At 41.6% G+C, this 21,538-nt stretch overlaps 1 protein-coding gene and 1 pseudogene across 4 annotated transcripts in view; one reads left to right on the forward strand and one right to left on the reverse strand.

Moving 5' to 3' along the window:
• Window positions 1-10,409: 10,409 nt before the first annotated feature.
• Window positions 10,410-14,623, forward strand: LOC147423175 (uncharacterized; annotated as a pseudogene).
• A 2,754-nt stretch (window positions 14,624-17,377) lies between these two features.
• LOC147423176 (protein ABA AND ROS SENSITIVE 1-like) overlaps window positions 17,378-21,538 on the reverse strand; it is a 138,367-nt gene continuing 134,206 nt past the window's right edge. For all 4 annotated transcript variants that reach the window (XM_086501387.1, XM_086501385.1, XM_086501386.1 and 1 more), the window contains 4 exons: window positions 18,242-18,515; window positions 18,086-18,161; window positions 17,963-18,009; window positions 17,378-17,868 (listed from right to left, as the gene is read on the reverse strand). In XM_086501387.1, the coding sequence (XP_086357513.1) occupies window positions 17,658-17,868; window positions 17,963-18,009; window positions 18,086-18,161; window positions 18,242-18,515 (608 nt within the window). In that variant the 3' untranslated portion in view covers window positions 17,378-17,657. The remainder of the gene's footprint in view (window positions 17,869-17,962; window positions 18,010-18,085; window positions 18,162-18,241; window positions 18,516-21,538) is intronic.

The raw sequence follows: 21,538 nt of genomic DNA on the forward strand, positions 1-21,538 counted from the left end.
AACAACGTCAACCAAATGAGGAGCCTCAACCTATTCCCCGAAGATCTACAAGAGCAAGTAGACCTCCAGAAAGGTTCATTCCATCCTTCAACCATCTCTTAATCTCAGATTCTGGAGAGCCAGAATCATACGAAGAAGCTATGCATCACGAATCCAAAGAAGAATGGATGAAGAGCATGCAAGTGGAGATGGACTCACTACATCGCAACCAAACATGGGAGTTGGTTGAGTTGCCTAAAGGTAAGCGGTCACTTCAAAACAAATGGGTGTACAAGCTGAAGGAAGAAGAAGGTGGAAAGAAAAGGTACAAGTCTAGGCTTGTGGTAAAAGGGTTTTCTCAAAAGAAAGGTATTGACTTCAACGAAATATTTTCTCCTGTTGTAGAAATGAACTCAATTAGGCTTGTCTTAAGCCTTGTGGCTGCTCATGATTTAAATCTTGAGAAAATGGATGTAAATACGGCATTCCCTCACGGTGACTTAGAGGAGGAAATCTACATGCTTGAACCAAAGGGGTATGAAGTAAAAGGTGAGGAGAAAAGGGTTTGCAAATTAAAAAAGAGCTTGTATGGTTTAACGCAAGCATCAAGACAATGGTACTTGAAGTTTTATTGATGGATTTTAGATCATGGATTCAGAAGATGCAACTCAGATCATTGTATCTACACGAAGAAATTGGGAGATGGGAAGTCCATAATGTTGTATGTTGATGACATGCTGATTGCGAGTGCTAACATGCAGTACATCAAAGACCTAAAAGAAGAACTGTCTAAATCTTTTTCAATGAAATATTTAGGTGTTGCAAAAAGGATACTTGGTATGAAGATATCAAGGGAAAGGACAAAGAAGACAATAAAGCTATCTCAAGAGGATTACATCTAGAAAGGTTTGCAATGCAAAATGAAAAAACGGTTTCTACACCTTTGGCTGGTCACTTTAAACTAACCAAAGATATGTGTCCAAAGACACAAGAGGAGATAGCCTATGAATCTAAAGTTCCATATGCTGCAACAGTAGGTTCTCTAATGTATGCTATGGTCTGGACAAGGCCAGACATTGCACATGCAGTGGGAGTTGTAAGTAGATTCACAGACAACCCAGGTAAAGAGCACTGGCAAGCTATGAAGTGGATACTTAGGTATCTAAAAGGGACAACAACAAATGCTTTGTATTTTGAGGAACTGATATTTTTCTAGAAGGGTATGCTGATGCAGATATGGCAGGTGACAAAGATACTTGAAGGAGCACTACTGGCTATGTCTTCACGGTTGGAGGTACAACAGTAAGTTGGGCTTCAAAGCTGCAGAAAGTGGTCACTTTCTACCACGGAAGTAGAGTATGTAGCAATGACGGAGGCAAGCAAAGAAATTATGCGGCTTCACAGATTCTTAGAAGAGCTTGGATTCAAACAAGACAATTGTGTCTTGTACAGTGATAGCCAAAGCGCTATCCATCTTGAGAAGAACTCAGCCTTTCATTCAAGGACAAAGAACATTGAGGTGAGATATCACTTCATACGCACTCTTTTGGAAGAGGGACAACTAAAGCTAGGAAAGGTGCATACAAGTGAAAATCCTGCAGACATATTTACAAAGGTGGTCAACAAGGAGAAGTTGAGCTTCTGCTCATCTTCAATCGGCATTCAAGGATAAGAAGCCAGGATGGAAAGCAGTCACAGGTTAGGTTTGGAGATTAGTCTCCAAGTGGGAGATTGTTAAGTATGGAGCCTGATTTACCCCTTGTAATTTTTTGTGTTAAAAATGCACATTTGTAAGGCCCCCATTATGAGGAGAATCCATCGTGCGTAAATAAAAATCACTCGCCCCAAACCAAAATTTTCACGCCCCGAAATGTTCCTTTTCTCCGGAATATTATGACTGGATGACGGTCGAAAAGTGGTCGAAAAACAACCGATCGGTTGGCCAATCAGCCGATGGCTGGTAGTCAATGGCCGGTGGCCGGTGGTCGGAAGTCAATGGCCCATGGCCGGTGGCCGAATTCAATGGATGGTGGCCAAATTGAAAAGCGGACTTGTCTTCTCAAGGGCGGCCACACATGGGCGGATTGGAGGGTCCAATTTGGACTTATCTACACAAGGGCGGTTACACATGGCTGTCTCTCATGAGAGAGGATAGCCCTTTTGGCCTATAAAAGGAGGCCATTTTTACACACATTTACTTAGGTACGTCATATTTCCTAACATCTTGCCTGCAGAGCTTCCTAAAGCTTCAAGATACCCTTTTCGATGGAGTCGTTACACACGTCGGGTTGCCAAGATCCACCCGATTTCCTCCGGGTGCTCGATGGGCTCCATCTGACGTCGCTAGGCTGGATCTGCTGTCACCGAGCTCAAGCCGCCATGGCCAAGCTCCGTCACTCCCATGTCTATTGTCGAGAAGCAATCGCGCATGCATCGTTCGTCATCGTAGCTCTGATATCACTTGTGAGTGCACGTGTGCACGGATGCGTGCATGCATGCACAATGCAGTGAGTGCAGGGAAGGGGAAGAGCACAAGACCGGTGTGGGTGGAGCAACCTCAGGAAGTGAAAGTGAGGTGCTCCTTATTTTCATGTATATGAAGAATAAGGCTATGTACACATGTGGGTGGGGGTGGCCGGACATCGGACATCCGCGGCCCGGGCAAAAGCGTAGAGTCTTTACCCCAACAATTTTCACGTCTTTTCTAACCAGTGCTAAGCTAGATGCTTCATTTTCTTTATGTTTCCTTGTGCTAGGAGAGTAGCTACACATGCTCAATATACACAGGGTGGTGAAGTGCCCTTTTTATCATTTTCCTACCCCTATAAAAGGTGAGGATTCTCTACCTCACACTTAGCGTTTACATTTTTTTATTTTTGTCTTCCAAGTTAGTGAGAGTGAGTGGGAGAGAAAGTGGGCTTGTTGGTTGTGACATGTCTGGGAACTGTGGGCTTGTTTTTGCTTTCACCACATGGAGATTCTGGAGGATAATTCTTCCTCACAGGTCTATTGCTAGAAAATTGATGCTTATTTAGATGTAATTGTTGTTTGTCCCTCGCCTAAATCTCTTTGTAATCCAGATTGTGTAAATATATTATATTGGAGAAGCTCTTCTCTAGAGTTGTAATTGTTGGCTTTTTCTCTCGTTGCCATGATTGTATAATCCACGAGAACCGGGGCTTAAGGCCAGTTTTTAGAAGCTCTAGGTACAAATGGATAAGCATTGTACGAGAGAAGTTGTTGCTAGATTGAGCTACCTTGTAATCATCATATCTTTCTCTTTGGTGATACAAATTAAGTTCCAATTATTGCATTGTGTTTCTTTCCTTTCTCTCTTTCTATTGTGTATGTTCATTGTTAGTTTGGTTCAAGCTTGCATCTAAGCTATGTGAGCTTAAATTGACAATTTTGATAATATTTTCAATTGATAATACTAATTTTTTGTTAGGATACTATTTCTAGGAATTAGGAGATGGTATTCGACCACTGCTCTCCATGTATTGATGACCTGTACAATGATGGATCGTGATTCATGTACCTTCCAAAAATGGGGTATTAAGGTCCATATAGGATCTATTAATCCCTAGCTATAGTCTCCTAAGATTTATTGGCGTTTCAAGCTCATTTAGCTAAGGAATCATCAAAGTAGTTAGCAAAAGCGAGGATTGAGCGTATGCCTATAGCTAGATTGTTAGAGTTGATTTGTGACTACTCTTGAATGCATCTTCATACAACAGTAACTCTGTCATGCATAACAAGCCAATGCGTCTTTGTGCCCCATCCCGATTGCTTCCCTAAGTATTGACATTAGATTATTTTATCCTAGATATCTACGTTATAGACGTCCATCACAACAATCTGCTAACATTGGCGACATTATCAAGGATCCGATTCTATGATGGTCGAGTGACCTTGCAACCGTAATTTCTTTCTCCAAAAAGCCATGTTAAAACCACCCCCATTTTTCACTAGCAACATGGTGGAGAAACAGGGTTTTGTCACTTGGTAGAGTCTAGGAGTCGAGGATTGTCTAGAGCCATCATTTGGTAGCAAAGAGTGTTGTGATTTTGTGATTTTTAAACATTTCAGTCATCAATTTTCTTGATGCTTTTAGAGTGTTCTACACACCACCGCCATTAGTCTTTTTTTGAAACTTTGTTCATTCTATGGAACTCTATCATTTTAAGTCCATACGAGTAGGTTAAGGAGTATTGACGTTAGATTATTTTATCCCTGAGTATTGACATTATATTATTTTATCCCAAATATCTATGTTGTAGACGACCGTCACGGCAATCCTCTAATTGAAGGAGTATGAGCGGAAGTGTGACGCGAGAGAGAGTGCGAGAAGAAGAGCATGACGATATGGTGAACTCTCTCTACTGTAATGTGTAGAGCATAGTGAGTTCTTATTAGGTTTTTACAAAAGAATATGTGTACATACCTAGCGGCCCGCCCACTTACCTGGGCGACCACATTGGGCTTTATACCTCAACAACCTCCCACTTAAAGTCCAATGTGGTACTTTAAGTGTGAGAGAAGCTACTATACAAGCTAATATACAAGAGATGTAGAGAAGTGATGTACTACCCTACACCTAACTGCTTGCGAAAATGCGCAAAGCTCTCTAAGGGAAGTCCTTTTGTAAGTAGATCAGCAGGATTTTCTGTGGTGTGAACTTTGACAAGCTGAATTTTCTTATCCTCGAGCATTTCCCTGATGAAATGATACTTCACATCCACATGCTTTGTCTTTGAGTGATAAATTGGATTGCGAGCCAGTTGTATAGCACTCTGACTATCACAATATAACACGGGCATCTCTTCTTTGATTCCCAAATCTGTTACTAGTCGATTAAGCCAAATTGATTCTTTGCATGCCTCTGATGCTGCAACATATTCAGCCTCTGTAGTAGACTGAGTAACACAATCTTGTAATCTAGAACGCCATGATACTGCTCCACCAGCCAATGTAAAGACATACCCTGACATAGACCTTCGGTTGTCTAAGTCACCTGCATAATCTGAGTCTGTAAAACCCTTTACACTTAGCTCCTGACTCCCATAGCATATACGCATACTCTTTGTAGCTTTCAGGTATCTCAATATTCCTTTCACTGCCTCCCAATGTTTCTTGCCTGGGTTTGACATGTATCGACTTACTACTCCCACTGCAAATGCAATGTCTGGACGAGTAGCAATCATTGCATACATCAAACTACCCAGTGCAGAAGCATATGGAATCTTATCTATTTTAGCCTGTTCTTCCTCAGACACAGGAAAATCTTGTTTGCTAAGTTTCACATATGGTGGTAATGGAACACTCAATGCCTTTCCCTTCTCCATATTGAAACGTTGCAAAACCTTGTCAATATACTCTGTTTGAGATAACCAAATCAACTTCTTTGATCTGTCTCTCTCAATGCGCATACCAAGTATATGACTTGCCTCACCCATGTCTTTCATGTCAAACGATTTTGCCATCTTTGACTTCAAAGCTGAAATTTCTTCCAAGTGCTTGCCAGCAATCAACATGTCATCCACATACAAAATAAGGATCAGCCAACTACCATCCTTAGCCTTCTTTGTATATAGGCAGTGATCGAACTCACTACGTTTGTAGCCTTGAGAAAGCATAAACTTGCGGAATTTATGGTACCATGCCCTCGGTGATTTTTTTAAGCCATAAAGACTCTTTAACAACTGGCATACCAAATCTTCCTTGCCTTTCTCAACAAACCCTTCTGGCTGCTGCATGTAAATTTCCACATCTAAATCACCATGCAAGAACCTTGTCTTGACATCCATTTGGTGCAACACCAAATCTAATATGGCAACCAATGCAAGAGAGCATCTCAATGTAGTCATCTTGACCACCGGAGAGAAGACTTCATCAAAGTCAATGCCTTGTTCTTGCTTAAAGCCCTTGGCAACAAGCCTTGCTTTGTACTTTGGCTGACTATCATGAGCGGTGATCTTATACCTGTAAACCCATTTACAAGGTAGAGCCTTTTTGCCCTGTGGTAATTTAACTAGCTTCCATGTCTGGTTTTTATGCAGAGCTGTCATCTCTGACTGCATGGCCAATTGCCAATTCCCGGAGTCCTTTATTTGCACTGCTTCCTTGTAACATGAAGGCTCATTGCAATTAGTCAACATGACATAGTTCATAGATGGAACAAACCGATCAGGAGGTCGCGTGCTACGTCCAGATCTACGCAAAATGGGTGGCTTAGGCTCAGCCACAACCTGTGGTTCCACTCTATCCTGTCCTTACTCCTCTTGAGCCCTGACATTTTGTCTTGCACGTGCAGGTCCATCTTCTTGGAAGACAACTCTTCTAATCTCCTCAACCCTCTCTGGTTTAGAATGATATTTGGATTCATTAAAGTGAACATCATTGTTGCGGATAACCTTTCTGGATTCGGGATCCCAAAGTCTGTACCCCATCTCACCAGAATTACCATAGCCTAGAAAGATGCACTTTCTATTCTTTAGCTCAAGTTTGTTCCTAAATTCCTTTGGAACGTGAGTATATGCCTCACAGCCAAAGACTCTGAGATGCTTGTATGAAGGCATTTTGCCTGACCATACCATCTCTTGCATTGAATCCTTCTGCAAAACCTTGCTAGGAGATCTATTTATAAGATGAACAGCTGTTGATACAGCTTCAGCCCAAAACCCATTTGGCAGCTGTGCATTAGACAACATACTTCTGACCTTCTCTTGTATGGTCCTATTCATCCTCTCAGCAACACCATTTTGAGGAGGATTGTAAGTAGCAGTAAGTTCCCGTTTTATACCTTTTGACTCACAAAAGTCCTAAAAGGCCTTTGAAACATACTCTCCACCATTGTCAGTGCGTAAGCATTTAAGCTTCTTGCCACTCTGATTCTCCACAAGTGTCACAAACGTTTTGAAAACACTAAACGCTTCATCCTTGTGCTTGAGAAAGTAAACCCATACTTTCCTCGAGTAATCATCTATAAATGTCATAAAGTAAGAATCTCCCCCTAGGGATAGGTTAGGCATAGGTCCACACAAATCACTATGAACAAGTGCCAACTGTGTATCTCTTCTACTGCTTCTATGCTTATGTGGCTACTGTGTTTGCTTACCATACAGACAATGTTCACAGAATTCAAAATCATTAAATGAAAAGCCAGGCAAATAACCAGAACGAGACAAGATTTACATTCCCTTCTTGGACATATGTCCTAACCGGCTATGCCACAAAGAAACGTTCGGCTTCTCGGTTACATTGATTACATTTTTAGAGACATTTGATACATAAATCATGTAAAGTCCTCCAGAATTTACTCCATGTGCTACTGTCATCGAACCCTTGGATATCTTCCACATGTTTTGTCCAAAAGTGGTGACGTAGCCAGCATCATCAAGTAAACCTGTGTTGATCAAGCTCTTTGTAATTGAGGGAACATGTCTCACATTCTTCAGTGTGAAAGAAGAGCCATTCTGAAACTTCAGTTGAACATCTCCAACACCTAAGATCTCACATGTCTGCCCATTGCCTAGGCGAACATGATCTTTAGTGGTCACATAAGAGGTAAACCACTCCTTGTTGGGAGACACATGAAGTGATGTCCCTGAGTCCATAATCCAGTCACTCAGTGCATTTTCATCAGATGCTGTAAGAAGAGCTGAGTCCATTGTATTCTTCAAGAAGTAGATGTCTCATGACACTAGACTGTCATCCTCTGCAACAGTGTTTGTCACATTTATTTCTTGAATCTTCACTGAGGACTTGTTCTTCTCACCATGGTCTTCAGCTTTCTCTTTGCCTTTTTCTGCTTTCCATTCTCTACAGTCTCTTTTCATGTGACCCTTCTTGCCACAATGGTAGCATTATATGTCACTCTTGCCTTTAGCACTGCGGGACTTGCTACGAGACTGATTCCTCTTTTCACCTTTGTACTTTTCTTTGGTCCTTCCCCTGACAACTAAGGTTGTTCCTTTGCCTTTGTCCATTGTCTTTCTATTGGTTTCTTCAGTAAGCAGACTTCCTTCTACACCTGCTATGTTCAAACCATCTGGAGGTGCAGAATTACTCAAAGCTGTGCGAAAAGTGTCCCAACTTTCCGGCAATGTGATCAACAGGAACATAGCTCTAATAGGTTCATCCAACTTGAATCCTTGAGCTGACAACTCACTGTAGATGGTGTTGAATTCATTCAGATGATTGGACATAGGTGTCCCTTCTTTCATCTTCAAGTCAACAAGCTTCTTAAGCCAGTATACCTGTGAAGCTGCACTCTGCTTCTCATAAAGATCGCTCAAACCAAAAAACAGCTCAAAAATCACTGTCTCTCTGACACTGTAAGCTGCGGGTAAACATGTCCTGCACTTGTACTGTCTCTCACTGTCCTGTAAGCATAGACTGCGACAATGCCTCAACGGCAGTAAAGCAAATATGCAATCCCAACTGTCTAACTCACAGTCAATACATCCTAGCTGCCTATCTAAGGGTGCTCGAGGGATCGCTCCAAGACCTGTATCACCGAAAGGATCTCAACATTCGAGAATCCCCCAGCTCAATAAAACCTCACTCGACCCTCAACAAAGGCTGTAGTAAATCTGACAATACATAGACTTCCCACAAAATCATACATCCACAAATTTCCCACTATATGCTGTAACCGCTGCGGCGGTTGTTTGCTGCGTGACTCACAGCCAGCAAACCCTCAACAGACATACATCATCTCTGACAATACATCCCATGTGGAAGTATCTGCAATGTCAGGATGAAATCTGGAATATCAAGCAGCAAACACAAGCTACCTGATGAACTAGTGGATGTCGCCTACAGTCTGTGTGTAGATGCGCCCGTGTCGTATGTGACACCCCTCCAAGAACTGTGAGCCGTCCTTCGATGTGTAGACAGCCACAAATCAACTCTTTGGGAGTGCCGATATCCTCAGCACCTGTAGTCCTAGGCGGAAACCCCAAATTTGCAAAGTCGGATCTGGACCCGCTAAGACCATGTAGTCGAAAATAGCCTGCGCAGAACTTTGTCGAAGCCGAACGGTGGCTGAGATGACCTCAGAATGAAATTCTGAGAACACCGAGCCTTTTGGGCTCGCCCACAAGATTTGGGGCCGTGTCTTCGCCTGTCGAATCTCACTCCAATCTGAGCAAGTGACTCTGGCTACTTGCAAATGCTGCCCCGAGCCTCGATCTGAGCTCTGATACCAGTTGAAGGAGTACGAGCGGAAGTGTGACGCGAGAGAGAGTGCGAGAAGAAGAGAACGACGATATGGTGAACTCGCTCTACTGTAATGTGTAGAGCATATTGAGTTCTTATTAGGTTTTTACAAAAGAATATGTGTACATACCTGGCGGCCCGCCCACTTACCTGGGCGACCACATTAGGCTTTATACCCCAACACTAACATTGGCTACACTGTCGAGAATCCGATCCTACGGTGGTCGAGTGACCTTGCAACCGTATTTTCTTTCTCCAAAAATCTGTGTTAAAACCACCCCATTTTTCACTAGCAACATAGTGAAGAAACAAGGTTTTGTCATTTGGTAGAGTCTAGGAGTCGAGGATTGTCTAGAGCCATCATTTGGTAGCAAAGAGTGTTGTGATTGTGTAATTTTAAAATGTTTCAGTCATCAATTTTCTTGATGCTTTTAGAGTGTTGTACACACCACACCATTAGCCTTTTTTTGACACTTTGTTCATTCTATGGAACATTGTCATTTTAAGTTCATAGGAGTAGGTTAAGGAGTCATAAAACCATCACTTTGGGATGCACAAGTCAAACAAAAATTGGCAAGATACCATATTTGAGCAAATAAAACCATACCTTCCAAAAATTTGAAGAAGCGTTGGTAAACAAGGCAAACAGAGACAAAATTGCAAAATATAATAGGATACCATATTTGAGCAAATAAAACCATATCTTCCAAAAATTTGAAGAAGTATTGGTAAACAGGGCAATTAGAGACAAAATTGCAAAATATAATAGGATTAGCTTCCAAAGAACCTATAAAGGAAAACTAGAAAGTTACCGTGCAAATTAAGAGGGAACATGGATAAGAAGCCGAATCATGAAAATGATCCCAAACAAGAGGGCATGGTGGACATGCTATGGGGAGATTGAGAGTAGGCAAATAAGCTTAATGACACAAACATAATCATGGGTATAAAGTGGGTGCACGTGTTAAGCGCATTTTGGAGGATTAGGTAACCAAGTTTTAATGTGTGTATGAGTGCTTTTATATAGGCATAGAATAAGCTATAGCTATCTAGTTAATAGCATCTAGGAGTTTTAGGCTATAAAGCTTGTAGAAGGTGCTAGAAGTTTCTTTGTGGCATATCTTTGGCATCTGGAATACTAGTGAGGATGGACTATTCTTTGGTATCTTGAATATTCCATTCACTAAGGATGTGTTCACACATGGCACATGCGCTCTTCAACAAACAGTTTTATCAACACGATTGACCATGGAAATCAACAAGAAATGATTGTGAAGATGTTGCTTATATTGGTGAAGCGTACTATCAAAATATTAAGTAATGACAACCACCATGGTCAAGGTAACTCCATTTCTCCCCCACACACTTATTGAGATCAAAGGAACTATTCAAGGGAAAATGTCATTATAACTAATTGATGGTGGTAATAGACATGATTTTCAATCCATTTACATTGCTCAAAAGCTTGCCCTAGCATTGATCATGCATAGTTGAAGATGAGTTCTCAAAAAAACTTTCCAGTAATTTATGATGATTTTTTGAACGGATGTCGTTCATATAATCATGCTTGCTATTTTATTTATAACGATCATAATTGTTGTGAGAGATGACTATGAAGTGCGTACAAAAGCACTTATAGTTTCACAATCGTCTATCACAGTAAATAGAGATGGCCCCTATGAAATAGGTAGGTAGTTTTTTCCACTAGGACCAAAAGGCAACAAATTATGTATGCTACATATAGTTGATATTGATATTATACATAGTTTGGAAGAAGTTCCTTTTCTGTGTCCATCACAAAGTACATTGTTGAGGCTAGTTATCTTGGATGAATGGGGCTACACATTTCCTTAATTTACCTCGAGTCTTTTAGAAGAAATTTTGAGCTTTGTATTAAGCGACTTCATTATATATACAGGGCAAGAATGAGTAATGGTCAGTAGGTCATACACTATTATTTAGGCAATTATCCCATTTTGATGGCAAATAGATGTCTAACGCTATGTATACAAAAGCACACATTTTATTAAACGAACTGCATAAACTAGCATGGGTTATGCACGTTTTAGTCTTTTTCAATTAAAGATTTGATCTTGAACTTATCACACTAATGGGCATTTGCTAGGGATTAAGCTTTGAGGACAATAAACCTTCTGAAAAGGTATGGGGGGACAATCTCAATGACATTTGTTCAACTCATCTAAACACTTGCAGGGGTGTAAAATTCTTCAATATACACCTGTAGTGGACATCATCAAGAACATTTGCTTAACTCATCTCAACACTCACATTGGTGCAATCAATTTTCACTATATATCTCTACATACCATATGGCTTACCTCCAGATATAGTGCAAGGTAATGATTAAGCTCATAAGCCCTCATCATTAATATACACCTATGGGCATCATCAAGAACATTTGCTTAACTCATTTCAACACTCACATCGATGCAATCAATTTTCACTATATTTCTCTACATACCATACGGCCTACCTCCAGATATAGTGCAAGGTAATGATTAAGCTCATAAGCCCTACTAAGGTTTCTCCTCAAATTTTGTCACTTATTGGAATGCTTTCAAAAGACCATGTTTTTTTCTTTTAGTGAAGGATTAGCTATGACACATTAGTGCATTTGTGCACTTGTGTTAAGATACTTGGTTTAATGTGTAGCTACCATGGAATGTATTCTCTGCAATATGATCTCTTGCTCTTCATAGAATTAAAGGAGAAGGTGCAAGGAGCAAAACACACGATGCACAAGGCTATGCATGGATGTATTCAAGGACCTCTATATCAAGGTTATGATATTACTCAATGAATGTACTTAGTCACAATCTGTAAGTTAGAAGTTCCTAGGTCATGGTGGCTTTATCATCTTGGGTTGCTGAATAGCACTAGATTGATACCATGAATTTTTTCCTCCCTCATATGTCCCTTAAAAACTATCTTTTCCATAAGAATTGACACACAACACATTAAGGAGCAACCCTCAACGAAATATAAGAAAAGAGAGGAATGTTAAGAAGAGAGAAAGGCCAAAGGGTCACTTAGGAGGGTGCCCCCCTACTTCGTGGCTCGGCCACATTCAAGGGTCAGTAGATTGACTAGATGGGTATTATGTATGGTATGTTAAGCAATGATCCATGACACATTAAAAAGCAGCCCTCCACATAATATAAGGAAATAGAGGAACACCAAGAAGAGAGAAGGTTGTAGGGTCATTTAGGAGGTTTCTCACCTACCTACTTGGCACGTAGCCCACATTGAAGGGTGAATACTATGTGTGTGTTTTTGTGTGTGTCCCTCCCCTCTCCCCCCCGTTGGATCAAGGTGCGTGCAAGAGAGTGCCTTTCATGGTGTGTTGGTGTGTGTGTGTGTGTGTGTGTGTGTGTGTGTGTGTGTGTGTGTGTACAATGTAGACTCATTGATAACTAAATTAGCTTGTACTTGACCACTTGCAATGAACATGTACAATGCCTCATATATAGGCATGCAATAGATGACCTCATGAGTGACATCATCAAATAATACATCATCCACTTAATCGGTATTCCTAGGTGGAAAGTGGTCACATGCTACCATATAGGGTATGCATGCCCAATGCCATTTAGGCATCCTAATAGACTAGAGAAAATTCACAGGAAGAAACATGAGCGTAGGCCAAAGCCCATAAATCCAACAACCCTCCCCTAGAATTTGGGCTATGACAGGTGACACAATACAATTCGCAACACTCCAATCCAGGAGCAAAAATAATTTGACATCCCCAGTCCAGGAGACACACTCCAATCTAGGACCACAATCATCTAACATACTCAACCCAAGAGACACACTACAAATCTCTATAAAATTTTCAAAGACAATGCACCCAAGGAGTGTGCACTATGGAGACGCTTTGCCATTCTTGTGCACGATATTTTAGTGAAGCTAGCATGCGCTTGACATTTGTATGTTTCAGTTAGTTGAAGAAATAGATAGTCATTCAAGCTTGTGTATCACTACATGAATTTTGGAAGCCAAACAAGGATGTTGTTACACAATTTCAAAGTTTGGCCCTCCGATGATGCTAGGGATGCCATTACTTGCTGTGCAATCACAAACTTCTAGTTGTTTGGCATCTTTATTCATGATTAGCAGGCAACAACATTTGGTCAGCATGCGAACTTATGACTTGATTGAACGATTACTCCATTTGGCAATCACTGCATGTGTAGTACTCCAAGGAACGGGGCTCTTTGCATCTCACATATCTAAACTAATCTCGTCTCCTATTCAAAAGGACTGTCAGCGTGTTTTGTACCGTTGCCATTTAGTGAGTGGTATATTGTTATGTTTTTCATTTCAATGTGTTGGCTGATGCACGGCTCATCTAAATGGTACTTTTTTGTGCTTCAATAAGCTCACGGTAGGTAGCATTGGATTGGTAGGTTACTCATTTGAGTCTTCTTCCATGGAACTGAATACGAGCAGAGAGCTGATCATGGGATTCTTGATGTGCTTCTCAATTTTCATTGTGACTTTACCTGCCTTGTGCTGGAGAAGACCATCCAGCTACTCATGTAAGGCTAGACAAAGTGCAGGCTCTGCCCAAGGACGTGTCTTGGGTGGCAGACCTGCATAATGGGAAAAGCGCAGAATTTGATGAGTTCAACTCACTGAAGCTTGAGTACATAAGCTTGGGTGATTTGATGGTGGCGCCGCCCTCAAAGAAGAGGAGCTCTTCGCAGGTAAAGGAACTCGAATGGTGTGACCCATCTCAGGTGAACTTCAAAGATGAATTGCTCAAACAAGCTGCCAGGGCTTATCTCCAACTGACAGGCAAGAAAACCATCCCAAAATCGCACTTCTTTGAAAGTTTCTGGAAGAGTTTTGCTGCGAAAAATAAGTCACTTATGGAAGCTGCCAAGGAGTGTGTATGGGATTGCACAAAAGCATGCGCCGCATTTCTAAAGATCAAGTGCTTGCTCTCATTCAAAATTTCAAGCCCCGTCACCTACCTTTCCTTCGTATGACACCCCAGCTATCCCCTTGACTCTGTGGAAAGTTCATCTCCATCTCTGCACCTCGAAGGTTTGTACAGCGACCATTGAGCTTTCACCATTAGCAAGTCAACTTGGTTGAAGCCAGCAGATATCAGGTGTGCAAGTACAAGATAACCTCGCTGAATATACAACCAAGGCCTTCTGTTGAGTTTTCAGTATTTACTCGTTATGGTGTGTAGTTTGGGCTTGTTGCTTGCATTGCAAAGTAGCTTATCGAAAGGTGCTTCCGATTAAAAATTAGCAGGTTTGTATTATGTTTTCTGTCTTTCTGCTCGACTTACCATTATACAGAATATACATGATGTAAATGTACTGTGCTTTACTGTGCTTTAGATTTGGTCATCCATCTTGGTATGTAACATCTTATGATATATACATTTGGGTTTGATATATAATGGGTCTCAGTCTCACAATTGCATGTTCCAATATTCATTATCAATTCGCTTTCAGGAGTGTTTGTTCTTCTTCACATGATAAATGCAAGTGAGATTCTAGAGGGAGGATCTGTCAAACATGCGGTGCCTCTGCACAATTTCCTTCTCTAAAATTTTCAGTGTGCAGGCATGATGCTCGTTCAATGATGCAGGTGATGAGGATTGCCTAGTCATAATGGTGTGAACATCAATTGTGCACACAACAGGATATGGTTTGCTGACCCCATAATTAGTTATCATGTAGGCCCGTGGCGAAGCATCCTTGCACAAAACAAGATGTGAATAATCAATAAAAATCAGTGTACCTTAGCCTCCTCTTATCAAAAGTAGAGTATGGTTTGGAGGGTTCTCTAGCGTGCTTGGAGTTTCCTTGATCGTTTGCTCCTTCTCAACCACTTAATTTTGTATGTTAGGAGTCGATGTTGGGATTGAAATTGAAGGCTTATGCAAAGAACTCCCTCATATCTGACAAAGAGCTTGTTCTAGGGTATTGGAGGCGTGGGCCAATGTCGTCACCTTGGTAGCCTTCCCCAAGGGTCCAATACCTCATAGAGATTGATTTTTAGGTATATGGTTACATCTACACCCTTGACAAGGTAATCTCCTCTGAAGCTTCCTTAGCTGTATGAAAAACAAGAAGAACATGAAATGGTCATATCAATCTTCTTTTTCTTCTCCTCTCCTAAATTTTGAGATACTAGTTGAAGATGTATTTTTTCATACAATTGTCTTAACCAAGCTTTGATTGGTTTCTCTCACTCACACTTTCATCGTCTTTGCAATGAACAATGAGAGCTTGTTGATACATGCCATCCATATGTGTATATTTTCTAAATTTCCTTGTCAATATCGTTGGAAAATGGGGAGGAAAAACCTCCCAAAAGAGGACCCTTTCTAGGAATGGCGATGCACATGCACGACTAGGCAAATGCTTCGTGAGGGGTCACCCAATCAAAGTCTCAAATTGGTCTAACCATCTAGAAACCTAACCTTGGGATGAGGGAGACCTTTTTATAGATCAATTCAAGCCATCTTACATGTTGGCAACACATTACCGACATCACCCCTTGGTGCCATCTCACTCAAGAGTGTTCCAACGCCCAACTCGATGGCACAATGGTGATTTCTTCACAGCTCAAAGTCCTCCAAAGTTGTGTTAAGACATTTCAATGATGGTTGCATCCGTAAACAAGCCCCCACAAATCAACACCACTAGACGCAAGCTCATAGTTAAAGCTAAATTCAATGAACACTAATAATGCTGGTTGCATTCATAAACAAGCCCCCACAAATCAACATCACTAGACACAAGCTCATAGTTAAAGCAAAAAATTCAATGAAAACTAATAATGCTACAACAACTTGCAATTGTATTATCAATATGCATGGACAAAGTTTTGCAATTGTATAGGGGGGAAAAACGTTTCAAGACGTCACACCACACTATTTTCACCACGCACATGTGCTTAGGGGATAAAACTTCTCTAGCCACCTAGAGTCATCTTACTCATCGGCAACACTTTTCACAATCAAGAAATTCAAGATTTGCATACATGAAAGCTCAAATACAATGGAAGCAACATATTTTGAGCATGTGTGTAGGTAGAACAATGCCACTAGTACATCTTATCTTAAATGTTTCAAAAAACTTCAACATTTTGGGATAAGTTGCATTGTCAATCTTGTAAGAAAGTCTTTTTACATATGCAAGCGCATCGTATCCATACACATGATGCGATAAGCCCGTTGCTGGTATCTTTGCACATTCCCAGCACTGCGATATTTATAATTTCCATATGCATAATCTAATGAACAATATAGACACCTTTGTCTAAGCAAAATAGGAGATGCACAATAGGGAGAAAAAGAGCCAAAACAAAGGGCAAAACTGCTAGCTTGTATTTTTCTTTTTCAAACACTTCCACAAGAAAGTAAAAACCTTTGTGATAACAATGTCACAAAACAAACTCAAAAGCTTATAAGGCTGCTCTACCTGCACATGAATAGTTACACAGATAAGAAGATAGGAATGCAAAAGCTGGCAAAGCAAAGGCTTGATGTTTCGTTCAATTTTCCTTGATGTGAAGTGCTTGACAACAGTATGGCCCATAGACATTGCATGTTTGGATGGAGAGTTACAATCCAACCAATAGAGAAGAACCCTTCAAAAAGAAGAATCCAAAAAAGACAGTGATGTAAAGTTAAAACAGTGGAACAAATTTTACCAATTGGTAAGGAGGGGAGAGATAATGGTGCGATGGTGCTTCATGCAACAATTATTATGTTCAAAAGGTGAAGAGGCCAAATAGAAAACATCGTACTCTTATTTCCAGACCTCCATAATAAGACGAGATATACCTACATTCGTGTGTGCTAGTTGCTCACTTGAAGCACTGACTATGGTCAACAGATGAAAGATGCTTACAAGTTTATGAGCTAGCTTGACTCGGGAAGCACATTACTATATGCAACGGTACAGTAGAAAATATTCAGCAGAGGTAGACTGCTCGAGCTTGTTGCAAACATAGTGTTAAAGCTGGGTAAAGATTAGCCCCCAATCATCACGCGCACAGAGAGAGAATGAAGAAGAGAATTTTAACGTCGTAGGAAACTATCCCAAGAGACCTTAAAGATCTATCTGACTAGGAGAGTTGAACTCAAGACATGTTATGTGAGAGAGAGAGAGAGAGAGAGAGAGAGAGAGAGAGACATTGGTATGTGGACATACATTATGTATGAAGGTATTTTCAATCATCCTCAAGTTTCCTACAAAGCTGAGCCAATTATGGCAGGTGTGGTAGGAAGGGATTGGCGTGGACACCACCAAATACAATCGGCACAATGAGGATGAAGAGGTCATACTGACCCCAGCCCAAGTAGTGGAAAATCGGTATCATCTCAGCACGTTGGTCTACCATTAGTGGATGTTGACCTGGCAGCGAAGGATGTGATGCAAGGTTGAGATAGGTTCTTCCAACTACTTGCCTTGGAACTGTTTTGCTCTCCAATCCAAGAGTGCATTTTCATCCTCACTATCACCATCAGTAGTAGAGTCCTCATCCAGTGAGAGATTGACATTCATAAAAGGTTTTCTTGATGTCACTTTGGCTATGACCTCTGTGATCTCTGTAGTTTCTACTTGTTCATGCTCCTTCCTCTTGAGCTTCTCAACCCGATCACGTAGCTCTCTGCGCAGATTCAAAAAGTGCAATCCATAAAGTATCTAAGATTGTAGAAGAATCATCATCCTTCCCATGGAGCACAAGAAGGAATTTAAGATACCTTTGTTGCAGACTCTCTAGCTGTTCCCTGTCTTCAGCTGCATCAAACTGCAAGATTGACATTTAAATCTTGTTAACTTTTCTCATCCAGTATTGCATTGGTCAACACCCATCGCCCACATACCTCCTCCTCTTCCAGTCTCAAATCTACTTCTTGCAGATCATCACGAATCGACTTTTCAAAGTCCTTCCATTCATCTCTGTAGGAAGGTGTTTCAAAAAAAAAATCATCACGGTAAACTTTGCATGTTGGGTAATAAATAGATAAGCAAATACCCACTGTATGTTGTATTTTGGAGGCTCTAGTCCACGAGCTCTGTAGTCAGCGTCCACATTATCAAAAAAACCTTCAGGTAAAGACTTCTGAACTCCTTCGTTTGACATTACACCACCCTGGCCTGGTTGTGGGAACAGAACCTCGGCTGTACTGATAGGTTTGAGAGGGTCTGAGTCATTTTTGGAGAGAGCGTCACTTGAAGCAATTTCTTTATGACTCCTATCATCCACTACTTCGTCTTCTGATGGTACCGATGTAGAACCCTGTGCTGGAACATCTGCACATCACATTTGAATGCACTTCACAACTTGAGACAGAAACACAGAAAGAAACGAAGTAAGAATCAATGTTTTTAAAAGGCTAAAAGTTTGTGTGAGCTGTCAGTAGATTCAGAATAGCAAAAAGTATATACACTCTAAGGACGGTGCGACTAAATGAGTGTACCATGAAGTAGTTACACTAACGAGTCACGAGGTAACATTCATTGGGGACTATACTCTGACACAACACGAGCTTCTCTCTTTTTTTGACACATATTAGGACATATGAGACACAGAGTACAGGGATACCTAGGACTTCAGCCACATTTCAATCTGCCTATCTGCAACATAGACTACTGCAGGGGAAGACGAATCGTGCTCCCAAATTGGAACTAGCGGTAGAGGTCTAATCTGCTGGTCAAATAACAATGACCGCAATGCCTCGTCCCATCACTAGGATTTCTTCAGAGCTGTTATCTCAGAGTTGATGGTTGTTGGAAGCCGATCCTTAACTGAGCTGCAGAGAGGAGAACATTTTGCAACAAGTTAATGCTGAGAGTGTATCCGTCCTGCTTCCGACATCTCCATAAACATGTGAATGGAACTGTATGGAGTCCACTAAGCTAGCTCCCCCCCCACCCCCCAACCCCCCAAGCTATAATTGAATGTTTGTGAATGTGAGTGAAGTGGGTTGGGGGGGTTGATGATTATGCGATGCAGAGCAAAGCTCTCTCTCTCTCTCTCTCTCTCTCTCTCTCTCTCTCTCTCTCTCTCTCTCTCTCTCTCTCTGTTTTTACGGTTTCGTCACTTCTTCTTTGCTGTTCTTAGTGATTTTTCTCTGTTTTTTTGCTATTTTTAAGGTTTCGTCAATGTTTTTTTCTGTTTTTTAGGATTTCGTCATTGTTTCTTTCTGCTTTTTAGGGTTTCGAAACCAGTTTTTGTTGTTTTTTAGGGTTTTGCCATTGTTTTTGCTACTTTGTAGGGTTTTAAATCTACGTTTTTGTTGTTTTTAAAGGTTTCACAAGCATTTCTTGCTTTTTTTTTAGGGTTTCTTGTATTAATTTGCTATTTTACTCTCTCTCTCTCTCTCTCTCTCTCTCTCTCTCTCTCTCTCTCTCTCTCTCTCTCTCTCATCGGAAGCATCACGGGAGTGCCAACGGCTTCTCCCACGTGTAAGAAGACGCATCCCTCGCCGACCGCCCACAAAGCCTCATTCATGCGGACAGGAAAGAGGATGTCAGCAATAGAGAAGGAAATGAGAGAATGGAGAAACGAAGTGGAAGAAGGAGAGGAGCCCTTCTCTTCAAAGATGGACCGAAGAAAAAGATGGCATACATAGGAAAATTGCTTCGCTTGAGGAGAAAGTCATCCAAGAGTCCATCATCCCCGAAATCTACAAGGTGAGCTTCTTGAAGTCAAAAGTGGGCGACTTGAAGAAGGGGAATTTCAGCCTTCCATGATGGAGGAATCAAAGAACAAGTGCGGGTCATCAAGGAGGAGGAGGAAAAGAAGTCATCTTGGGTCGAGGTCATCACCAAGACATTGGAGGCGTCCGAGAAATGAATCGAGGTCGCCAAGAAAGGGAAAGGTACAGAGGCTTCTTCTACACCCGCCATCATTGACATGACCCTCGAAGAAGAGCAAAGAAGGCGGCTACGTGCCTTACATGTGAGGGTCACCGCCCTCAAGGATATCAATAAAAGTTAAAAAATAGGTCACAAGCCTCATGTCCATGATGAGAATGGAGAAGCCTTTACACAACACAAAGGCATGGAGGGTGGGCAAGAGGAGTGAAGGCTCAGGAGAGTCCTCAAAAAGTAAAGAGCACTCGTACTACATTTCCTCTCTTTAGAGGAGGAGGAGTTCTTGAAGAAGAGGCCAACCCTCAAGAAGACAGGTAATTTTCTCGGTGATGATCTCACCCTCTCACAATTGAGAGAGGTGATGCTAGAGATTACAACAGCAAGGGAGAAGGGAAAGACTACCTTCTACAAAGATGGTCGGGTGGTGATTGTAGAGGGATGCTCTACATGACGGTGTGAGACCTATGGGACCATATTGAAGATGGCAGTCTGGTGGTGATTGTAGAGGGATGCTCTACATGACGGTGTGAGACCTCTGGGACCAAATTGAAGATGGCAGTCTTGAATTGTAATGGATCTTATAGGTTGGATGTGGGTGCCTTTGAGGATAGCTTTTGGGACAGGGACATTATATTCTTCTCAAAGACTCATCAGGCCCTTGGACAGATGATGCCACATGTGACAGGATATAGATGGCAGACAGCTTGCCAGACTGACACACGATCTAAGCATGGGCGCAAAGGATCGAGGGGAGTAGCAGTATTATTTAGAGAGGAGCTACGGCCACTCCGACACATTGTGAGAAGAGACGATCATGCTAGATACATGTGGGTGAGTCTGAGGGCCGACACAGGCTGATTTTTATACATTTCCATATGCTACTTTCCCCTCAGTACCTTAGTCTATGTTGGGCCTAGAGGTCAATCACCTTTCTCAATCCTCGTCTATGTACAGCAGCCAGTCGACTCTCAGTGGAGGAGATCACCACTTTACTGATTGAGACATTGCATGATGCAACAACAAAGACATACCCACACACTCAACCTAATCAGAGACGGCGTTATGGGACCATGCCTCAGAACGGTTGGTATGACGAGGAGTGTCGAGAGACGAGAGCACAGCTTCAGAGAGATCTTCTCCTAGGGGTCATCAATCACAGATAGTCTCGGCCTTCAAGCGCCTTGTGCGACGGAAGAAGCGAGCATTCCTAGCTCAAATGGAACGAGTCTTATACCAGTTGTTCTTGAGTAGAGACTCAGGCGAGGCATGGTGTTTCTTTCATGGGCATCCCCTCCTCCACTGATTACTTCTCCTAATGTGTGGGTCAGTATGCAACATCCTTATATACGGTCCTTGGACAGACACCCCCTCCAGATCCTCTTGAGCCATGCCCATCTACGAGTACCTTCTTTACCACTAAGATGGTAAAGACGGCCATTGGCAGGATGAGAACCAGG

Source organism: Adiantum capillus-veneris, chromosome 26, assembly GCF_014529385.1.
Source record: "Adiantum capillus-veneris isolate H3 chromosome 26, ASM1452938v2, whole genome shotgun sequence".
Taxonomy (NCBI): domain Eukaryota; kingdom Viridiplantae; phylum Streptophyta; class Polypodiopsida; order Polypodiales; family Pteridaceae; genus Adiantum; species Adiantum capillus-veneris.